General features: G+C 31.3%; 2 protein-coding genes across 3 annotated transcripts; one reads left to right on the plus strand and one right to left on the minus strand.

Annotated features, from left to right (window-relative positions):
- Positions 1–1419: 1419 nt before the first annotated feature.
- LOC105133567 (probable protein phosphatase 2C 25) lies at positions 1420–3326 on the minus strand. The gene is made up of 4 exons (XM_011037609.1): positions 2710–3326; positions 2272–2610; positions 1989–2168; positions 1420–1903 (listed from the first exon to the last, which is right to left on the minus strand). The coding sequence occupies exons 1-4, from the start codon at positions 3193–3195 to the stop codon at positions 1739–1741; spliced, it is 1170 nt and encodes a 389-aa protein (XP_011035911.1). The 5' UTR covers positions 3196–3326; the 3' UTR covers positions 1420–1738.
- A 6075-nt stretch (positions 3327–9401) lies between these two features.
- Positions 9402–9926, plus strand: LOC105133568 (em protein H5-like). Of its 2 annotated transcripts, none has more exons than XM_011037611.1 (2): positions 9402–9592; positions 9728–9926. In XM_011037611.1, exons 1-2 carry the CDS (start codon positions 9475–9477, stop codon positions 9910–9912), a joined length of 303 nt encoding a protein of 100 aa, XP_011035913.1. In that variant the 5' UTR covers positions 9402–9474; the 3' UTR covers positions 9913–9926. The 2 variants fall into 2 exon arrangements, with proteins under 2 accessions (XP_011035913.1, XP_011035914.1); XM_011037612.1 differs by having other exon boundaries at positions 9749–9926.
- The last annotated feature ends 1056 nt before the right edge of the window (positions 9927–10982 follow it).

Raw genomic sequence — 10982 nt, forward strand, 5'->3', positions numbered from 1 at the left:
TAACATTATTAAAAAAAAAAAATAACCAGATTTAACCTGAATTAACTTGTTAAATCCACAACTCTAGTTATAAAATTTAGATAATCTCATAATAAATAAATAAAAATAAATCATAAAGTTCAATTCTTAATCGATCATGTCGAACCCAACGTTAAACAATGAAATTTGTAAAAACCTAAATGAAAAAATGACACAAAAAATGAGTCAAGTCAATATGAATTAACATGTTAAGCATTATTCCTAGGTAATGAGGTTAAAATAATCTCATGAAAATCAAACCAAACTAAATCATAAAACCTGATTCTCAATCAAACACAATAATATTAAATGATGAAATTGAGGTAAACAGTAAATTAAAAAAAAATCGAGTAAGTTGAATTAGCTTGTTAAATCCGTAACTCGGGCATGAGATAGGAACCAACCAATAAAAAATAAATCCAATGTTGAAGGAAATGAGATCGAGATAACTTTTTAGAAATAAAATAAAAATCGACCTGATTTAACTCATGTTAAAATACAAAAATCAACAACCTTGATCATGAGACAAATATATCATTATAAAAAAATAAAAACCAATTATAAAGCTTAATTCTTAACTAATTCAGTATTGAATGATAAAATAAAAAAGATCTTAATTAAAAAAAACTCAAGTAAGCTCGAATTAATTTGTTAAGCATTACTTTTGGGTAATGTAACCAAAATAATCTAATAAAAAGTAAAATAAACAAATTATTAAACTTAATTATTAATTAACTCAATATTAAAAAATAAAATTAAAAAAATCTAGTTAATTTAATTAACTTATTAAATTTATAATTTATATTAAAAAAAGTAAAACAACCCTGTAAAAAACATATGTCGGGTTAAATTAAAAAGAAGTTGAATTTTTTTTGTTACATGGCATACGAAACACATGTGGGGAAAGTGCTATTTAATATTACAGTACTTTCCTGCTTGTTGTTAATAATTAAATGATTTCCTATCACTTAGATCCTTTCTTTTTTATCTTATTTTAGCCGCAGCTTAAGTCGACACTATAAACTGGTGTTATTTATTTTGATTGAGTCAAACAAGATGGACGCTCCAACGCCACCAAAAGGAGGAGAGCCGAAACAGGATCTGAATTGCACCAACCCTTGTAGAACAAAAATGTCTAGAAACCATGGCACCAATCAAATGGCCTCATGCTCAAAAGAAACACTTAGAAGTGGACGGCTGCCGAACAAGACTGACCTGGTCCTATAACAAAACAAACGCAAATGCTCCACTGGTTAACTTGCACCACTCATGTAGAAGGTACTTTTCAAAACCTCAGAAACGGCAAGCTTTAAGGGTCAACCGTGAGAACCCCACATGCTGAAAGATCTCAGCCTGTTATTTCATTCCAATATCAAAGCAGCTGTTATTAGGATATCTACGTTATAATTAAAACGTTTTTATTAATCTAAGATTAATTAATTTCTGCGTAGTTGAGAACTCGAGTACAAGGCTAAAGGCTATTACTTCAGTTTTACTTCATAGAAAACTGATTCAGTAGAGCTAGCTTTGCATATACAACAATTTACAAGAACCTGGCCCTCCTATTCCTATACCACAGCACCTCTTGAACGTGATCATCTACCAAACTAACTGCCTTCTCAGCGAAGATAAAATTCTGAAGAGCTGGCCTCCCAACTTCTGAGATTGCAGGTTTCTTTTAATGAACACTAGCAGAAGAGTTCATCTCCTAAAGGCAAAGTTACGGAACAAAGCGATCTAATTGAATTATCATCACACTTGTATCATCAATTGAGCCCCTCTTTAATGACAACTCAGCTAGCTTTTTACAAGCAGAGAAGGGATCCGGCTTATCAACGCCTATGCATGTAGGGCGAGCTACATCTACTGCCTCCTGATTAGTAACCTGGAAAAGAGGGAATTTTAAAATTTAATCATATATACGTAAATGGACAGGATCATCCTAAGTGGATTTGGTTGCAAGAATTTACCTTGTCCCAGAGACCATCCGAGGCTAAGATCAAAAACTCACATTCGGGTTTAATCTTTAGAACTTTGGTTTCTGGTTCTGCTATCACCCATCGCTTAAGACGTCTATCTCCAATTCCTCTCGTTACAGCAAGAGACCCTTGAATTCTCCACACACCATGACAACAATCTACATAGCCACCCTATAAAGAAAAAAGGACAACAACGAAAAGATTCAGCTACAGTGCGTTTTCTCTTTCACTTTCTTACATGGCATGATCGCCATTGATTGAACTAGTTACTTACCAAGGCTTCAATTCTGTCTTTTTCATCTTTGCGGGAAGGTTGGTGATCAGACGTGAGAGCCTCAGCGACCCCTTCTCGACTCATAACTGCACGACAATCACCAGTATTTGAAACCACGAGGTTGCCTTGATGTATCAATGCAGTCACACAACAAGAACCACCGTTAACATTTTGTTTTAAAAACTCTTCGTCTGTGTTCAAGTAGCCATTTTTAATTGCCGTTTCAATTCCTTCTAAACATCTACTAGACACTTGATCCATGATGTTCTTATTCAAATTCTTTGCTGCAAATTCAGCGGCTTTTGGCCCTCCATGCCCATCAAAAACACCAAACGAAGCCTGTAACATAAAAAAAGAATGTTCTATTTAATACAAATTTTCATTTCAATAAAAACCTATCCTTGCAGAAATGAAATAAAAGGGCAGGGTTGCAGGTACCTGTTTAGAATCTCCATTAACATCAACGAAAGCAGAGTACCGATCCTCCATGATCCCACCTCTCCTTCCTCTTTTACAATAAACAGAATAACCATCTCCTTCGACCTCTACAGCCTCCACTCTCTCCTCCTCTCCTTTCGAGGTCTCTAAACCAAACCCCGGAACTCCCGCCACCGGTATATTTAACCTTCCCGGCCTCTTTCTCTTCAACAAAGTATCTGTATTTGTTTCTAATATTGTCTCCTTATTAACTCGAAGAGATAAAGGTGACTTCGGTGAGGACAACGACGACGAAAACGATGATAAAAAAGACGGCGGCAACGGTAAGGACGGCGGCAACGGTGAGGACGATGATGATGCCGGGGGTTGTGGACCATTGATGGTGCTAGGAGATGGAGACGGACATGGCTTGCAAAATATCGAAGGAATTCTCGGTGATTGAAATATTGGTGAGTTTGGTATCGTTGACGCTATACTGCAGGACATGTCGTTTTCGTTGTAAGCTTCAAAAATTTCCGATTGCTCTTTGCCTTTCTTTGGTTTATGCCTAACGCCTCTCTCTGTCTGGTTTCCCTTTTGTAGGCGAAGGCGAGGGGGTGAATTTGCTAATTATAGCATGTGGCGATTCAATATCTGCGACTGTGGAAATGGTGTATAACGGCGTCGTGTTGAGAGATGACTTTGGATTGACTGGCTTGAACGATGGTTAATTTTTTCTGCTTGTTTTAAATGTAAATATTACTCACGCCGTTTTGAGAGAGCGTGGAGGGATTTTAGTGTTTGACTGGAGTTTGACCGGGTCAGTAGTTCAATTTGTGAATAAAGAGAACGACGTGTATTGCACTCTCCATTGACTGAGACTGTTTATATCAAACAGTTGTTTAGAAATTAAAGTTACTTTGTCTTCTGTGGGCCTGTTTTATCATTATTTAATGAATTTAATTTTGAGGACTGAATCGTTAAATGGTCAAACATGATAATTTACCTGGCTCTTAGTGACAGACTGGTTCTTTTTTTGTTTTATTTTTCGTTAAAAGAAAAATCGTGAAGAGCATGAGTACTTGGTTTTTTTGGGACACGTTGCTGGTTTTACTTGGACGAGGTTTGGTCGACGGTGGTCAAATGTTAAGAAATTCGAATATTGAATTGAGCTACCAGGGTACATTTATAAAAGTTCTGGTTTTTAAAAATAATTATGATTTATAAACAACTATAAATTATATTTTTTTTAAATAATAATAAAATAATAATATTAACTTTTAAAATATTACTGCATACTTAAAAACAACAATTATTATTATAAATAAGAGCTTGTTTAGAAATATGATGATTGATAGTATATTCTTAAAATTTTTAAATTATTATTATTATTTTGATGTATTTATATAAAAAAATAATTTTAAAAAATAAAAAATTTATTATTTAAATAAGTTTTCAGATAACAAACATTATGAACTAATTCTTTTCTTTATAAAGTATTTGAACTAGACACCTTCGATTGATGATGTTGGTAAATATTAAAACTCATGAAAATGCCATGCCAGTATAATGAGTGTGAAATTTTAGTTTTCACAGACTAACCATGTTTTATGTAATTAGCTATGTGACATTTCTAAACCGGTGATATCTTGTAAATTTCTATTCTAGGGGATGAGATTAAAACAGTGAATCCAATAAGCAAATCAATCCGGGGAGGAGAAGGATTTTATCGGAGGACGTGATCTGATCCTTGATCAAGGTCATGATAAGTTCATAATACGTTACAGTGTGTCTTACTGATGATGCATGCATGCATGCATGCGTCTACAATTTTCCAGAGGAGGATAAACAATAATGAAAATGCCAACACAAATTGCTATGGCTTTTTGTATATATATATACATGTATGTATCGACTGTGATGACGAATCAACTAGAAGTTCTTGAAAGACTGCCCCCACCTTTCTAGAATTACAATATTTAATTATTACGACCAGGCTAGAATACTGGTAAGCAAGTACATGAACATTCGGGTTCACCGTGCCTGCTCTCTCGTATTGTAGTTTGCTTCTGTTCCAGTTCTAGATCGTCCATTGAATTGCTCCGTGATGATTATAACAAGTTTGCTGAAAGTTATAATTCCATGTCGAGGATCTTTCTATTTTTGCGAGCGCCCATCTATTCACCTCACAAACAACATGGACGGAGGGCTGTGACCAAGTCCATTATATAGTACGTAGGCGCAGATCCCCTCGCACACAAGACAAGGAACATGGAGATGTGACCAGTCTGGTCAGAGAAAGAAAGCGACAGTGATTAATAGGGGGAAAAAACACCCTTGTTAATACTATAAAAGATTCCTCTAAATATTTATAAAATATTTCAACAATCTTTCTTATAACAAATAAATTTTTTTATAAAATAAAATAAAAATTCAAAACTCAATTAATAATAAATTAAACACTAAATAACAAATTAAAAAACAACTCTAGCAAGCATGTCAAATTTGTATCAACTTTATATAAAAGAAATTGAATAAAATAATATTGGTCAACTCTTAAACAAGCTAAATCATAAAATATAAAACTAAATAAATTATTAAAAAACATTAGGGGATCATAAAACTTAAGTTAACTAACAAATATATGACCTGAGAAACGAGTCAGGAATAACCTCATAAAAAAACATAAAAATTACAAAACTAAAGGTTTAATAACCTAAATTTGAATGATAATTTTTTTAAAAAAAAACTAATGTCAAATTAAGCTAATTTTCAAAACCTACGACCTATATTATAAAACTAGGTCATCCTATAAAAATCAAGCCTGCAAAATTACAAAGTAAAATCCTTGATAATCCAAAAAAAAACAAATGGTAATAAAATGAATGGACACCAAATATGGTATGAAAATTAAATGAAATAGAACAAAGCATGATGAAATTGAAATACAAAATAAATCAAGAAAATGATAAAAAAAATTAAAATAATAAAGACCAAATCTAATATAAAAAAATAAATGAAAAAAATATTAACAGATAAAATTAAAAAAAACACCTAAATGAAAGAAAAATGGAAGGGTTGCTTTGAAAATTGAAGGGTCAAACCATAATTATTAAACTCGGCCAGGGGTTGACTCAGTTAAGGGTCGGATACTAGGTTTTATGGGTCAACTAGAGAAAAAATAAAAACATAAAGTTTAAATATTTCATATGAAAAAATTAAGAAAAACTTTATATGAATATAGACTATATATGTTATAAATAATAAAGTTTTAAAAAATATTTTTAAAATTTTTTAATTTCACATTAAAAAATAATATGTTATTTTTAATTAAAAAGAAAAAAAAATTAAAGGAAGGGCAAAGAAAGCCCCACAAAATTTCCTATCTTCACCAAAAATAGAAAAAAGTCACCATCCTCTTGCTTTGGATTTTCTCGCCCTAACTTTTTTTTAATTATTGTAATCTATCATAAAACATATAATTTTTTTTTCTAGATAAGTTAAATATTACATACAAAATAACCAATGGTTCTGAAAAAATAACAAAAATCTATTTTAATAATTTTTTTAATTTTAACATGTTTTATTATTTTTAGATTTTAATTATATATGTTACGAGTAGAAATTAAAAATATAGTTATCAGCATAAAATTAAGAATTATTTTATTTAAAAGATTATTCTTTTAAAACTAATAATGGCGATAAAAAAACAATAACAAAAGTTTTATGAATATTTTCATACAAGTGAGTTAAAATAAAATAAAAAATAACCAGTAATCTCATATTAAAAAAAAGATTTAATTTAATAATTTGGACAATTTTTATGTATTTATTATTTTTCACATTTTAATTTTTAGCTTTTGTCAATATATTTTTCAGCATTTTTATAATTTAATATTCACATAAAGTGTCACTGGGTACTACGCAAAGGGTGGTTTGATAAACTTATTTCATATTATTTAAAATTTTACGTGATGTACGTACAGGCATACAATGCGAAAAAAAGATACTAGTCTGCTTTTTAGGAATATTTATACTAGTGTTCTAGCTTGCTTTTTTTTTTTTTTTAATTCGATGCCAAAGTTTTTCTCGGACCAGTTTACACATCAATCCAAACTAAATTACTTTCAAGATGATTTTAACACCCCTATATTGACTTGGTGCATTATTAATTAGATATAAAGTTGAGTTTACATGCTAATACTGACATGTATTCAATATCTTTCTTTTATGCACAGTGGAAATCTTTTTTATTTTGAAATGTAGATTTTTTTTAAGGCATATATTTTGTACCTGCTAATGAACTATATATTTCCAAACTCTAAAAATTCAAACGTTTTTACATTGAATTGAATGTTTTGATATAAATTTTTAATTAATTTATATACATGGTTATGGATTAATAACTACAAAAAAAACACCACTGTTTTTTTTCAATGTTAAATCAAGTCTAGGTTTCAAAGTTAAATAAATATTCAACTTTTTGTCCAAAAAATAAAATATCTATCTTAGCTTCTCCATTTAATATTCAGCTGGAATCAACATATTTATTATTATTTACTAGTAAATATAATTATTAATTTATTTTATTAAAAACATATATAAACTTTTTAGTTTACAATTAAATTATTTATTGGTAGTAAGAAAAATTATCAACAACACGTGCACCTTGTTTTTGCGTTGCAAGAAATAAAAATAGACTACATCTCGTAGCAAAATAAAACTTGTGGATATAAGATATAATAGCAAACAAAATAAAACAAAATCGAATGATAGTGTAACTTCTCAAGGAATCCTAGTATTTGAAGGTTAAAAATACAAACCATACCTTCGAGTTTTTTCACGATCTTCGTGCTCAATAGTTTGCCGATCCTCCCTTGTAAGAGCCAAAATTTGTAATCAAAATGCTTAATTGCACTGTTCTACTCCTACTAACAATCGAAGTGAATCGAAAACATAAGCAAAAGCAAACCTCGTATATATAACAACGTAAGTATCTAAAAGTTGATCATGAACCATCTAGGTGGTGATCAAGTAGTAAGGATTTAGGATTAAGGGTTTTACTCCCTCTATGGTTTCAGATTTGAATCCTTGGTTGCTTATATAATAGCCACTGGAGGCTTACATGGTCGTTAATTTCAGGGCCCGTGAGATTAATCATGATGCACGCAAGCTGACCCGGACACCCATATTAATCTAAAAAAAAAAAGTTGATCACGTGACCATTTTCAAGACGATGGAATGCTTGAAATTTTGCATCCACACCCGGTTCTCCCGACCGAATCTCTTATAGTTAGATGACCGCTCGCCATAAAAAAGGGTTGCGGTCTGCACGTGCAATAACGATAAAAGGCATATGTAATTCGTTTGTTTTTTATGTATTTCTATGTTTATGATGTAAAAAATATAATAAAGTATTTGATAATAGTAAAAATTATATTTTATATTATGAAGCTCATTAAAAAATTAAGTTAAAATATAGTTTTTATGAAGCAGTTTTTGCATATTTTTTTTATCGAGTTTTGTAAAAAATATTTGTTTTTATATTTTAAAAATATTTCTAGAAAAAATTAATAATTTTTTATTTTTTTACTTTAAATTAATATTTTTTGGTGTTTTAGATCATTTTAATACCTTAATATGAAAAATAATTTTTTAAAAATAAAAATATATTATTTTAATATATTTTCAAGTAAATAATACTTTAAAAAATAACTACAACTACATAATCATTAAATATTATATATATATATATATATATTATTTACTGTATATAAATCTTAACTATAATTTTTACTGTGTATGCAGAATTAATGGAAGGAGGATATTTGTTGCAGTTGTTACAATAAAAGCATTCCTATGTCCACAAGAAGAAAAGACAACAATTTTAGTAGTAACGAGTAACAAATGCAGAAATAGTGATCAATTTGCCACGTGATCACAATAACGGTGGTTGCTTCAGCATGTGATAACAAGTCATGCGATGATAGTTAGTTGCTAAACAGAGTTAGAGCTAGTTGATAAATTGTTAGCCATTACTTTATAAATACTATAAGCGTGAAAATGGTGAAGGTTAAGCAATGAATGAAGTAATTTTGTAGAAACTGCAGAACTCTCTCCTTATCTTTTTTATCTCTCTTTTCTCTCTGTTTTTTTTTTCTTCCTTAAAGTCTATTTTCGTCTTCTCTCTCAAAATCAATCTTTTTTTTAAATCTATTTTTTTTACCTTAACAAAAATGACAAGGCAAAAAATAATAAATATAAACTCAGAAGATACCTATGACAATAATAAATATTATTTTCTATAATATTCTTTATTTATAAATTTATTAAATTATATTTTTATTTCTTTAAGACAACATTCACAAATCCAAAAATATATACAAAAATTAATTTATATTTATATATAAAAAAAATGGTGCGAAACAATGGTGTCACCGCTGAACGGACACTGAACCCTTTCGTGGAAAAAAGAAAAAACAAAAAGGTACTCGGCTTGAAAGCGGCTAAAGATCGAGAACGTGTCAAAAAGTGGGACCCTTGACCCAAGAATAAGACTCGTGTCATTCTCCTGGCTCTTCATTGCCTAGGTGTCTCATTGAATCCCTTCCTCTTTTGCCGCATCATCCACCACCTGTCACTCAATCCAGAAGCTGGTTCCTCACGCCTATGGTTATATATTGCGGGATCTGTATTCTAGCATCACCATTGTATCTCTCGACTCGTAAAGCAACTACTCTTCTGGTGAATTTGGTGTGCTTTCTTTGACTTAACACGCAGGAAAACATGTCTTCCAATCAACAATTGAGGGAGGAGCTTGATGCCAGGGCAAGGAGAGGAGAGACAGTAATCCCTGGAGGCACTGGGGGTAGAAGCCTTGAAGCCCAAGAACACCTGGCTGAAGGTATATACACTGATACCGTCTCTTTGATAATGAGTATAAGTGCATAATGTGTAGATATGCATGTATATACATAACATTTTTTTCTATGCAATACCGGGCGGTATTATTTGCTGATTTATTATTGCTAACTATTAGTATTATCTTTATTATTTGCAGGGAGGAGCCGTGGAGGACAGACAAGGAAGGAACAGCTAGGGACAGAGGGGTACCAACAAATGGGACGCAAGGGTGGGCTTAGCACCACGGATGAGTCTGGTGGAGAACGCGCAGAGAGGGAGGGTATCCCCATCGACGAGTCAAAGTTCAAGACCAAGAGCTAAATTCATATGTAGTGTGGTGGATGTTGCAGCAGCAGGTTTGGTTGTCTTTGGTACATTTCGTGGAGTCTCTGTGGCAGACACTTCTGGTCTGGTAATCTATCAAGAGATTTGTAAATTCCTTTTTGGACAAAATAACGAAGAAACTTTTCCCGTACGTTCGTGAGATGATACGCCTTTGAATTTCAGAGATCATATATACATATATGGTAGTTATTAACCAGATGATGAGGTGAGTGACGATACGCCTCTGAATTACATAGCGCTGTCACAGAAGGTCGTATGTAACTCCTTGTCGAGGTGATATTCCGTTACTGAAAAAATCCATGTCAGCCAGAATATTTTAATTCTATGCCTAATTTGATGAATTTGGTCGTAAAAAGAACGGGGTATATTCGGGAAAGAGGTATCAATACTGCTGACTGGAATCTTCCGTGTCAATAATCGTGTTAACGTTGAGATTGATACATGTCTTGGCCACACCTAAAAACAGGCAAGATGTCTCAAATTACGACAATTATCGATTTGGTTCCTTATCAAGTTCAGATCTTTCGTGTTATCATTGGGACTGGTATATGTCTTACATGTCACTTGAAAATAGGCAAGATGTCTCTTTACACGTCGATCAAATCGAATCCATTACTGGTGATAAATTGAGTCAATTAAATTTAGTTAATTAAAGGTACTAATGTCATAATCACGCGCATCGATCATATCACAGAGTCTTAAATCATGGTGCTGGGATTAAGCGGAGAGATGTCTTTTAAATTTAAGTTTCCCTAGCAAAATTACATATTATTTATGTAATAAATAAATACAGAATAAATTTCATCCAACCAATTTCCATGAATCTTCCCCAAAATTGTAATTATATGTTTTTGCAGTTTCTATTACAAAATGATATAAATTATTTATTAAGATTTTACTTTATAATTTAAATTCTTAGACAAAGAACTATCATATACCAAGTTCAGAAATTTTTTAAATTTTTTTAATATGATATTAAAGTATTTTTTTAATATGATATCAAAGTATTATAAAGTAAATACAAATTTGACTTTTATTATTTTATT

Source organism: Populus euphratica, unplaced genomic scaffold (genome assembly GCF_000495115.2).
Source record: "Populus euphratica unplaced genomic scaffold, PopEup_1.0 scaffold36.1, whole genome shotgun sequence".
Classification (NCBI taxonomy): domain Eukaryota; kingdom Viridiplantae; phylum Streptophyta; class Magnoliopsida; order Malpighiales; family Salicaceae; genus Populus; species Populus euphratica.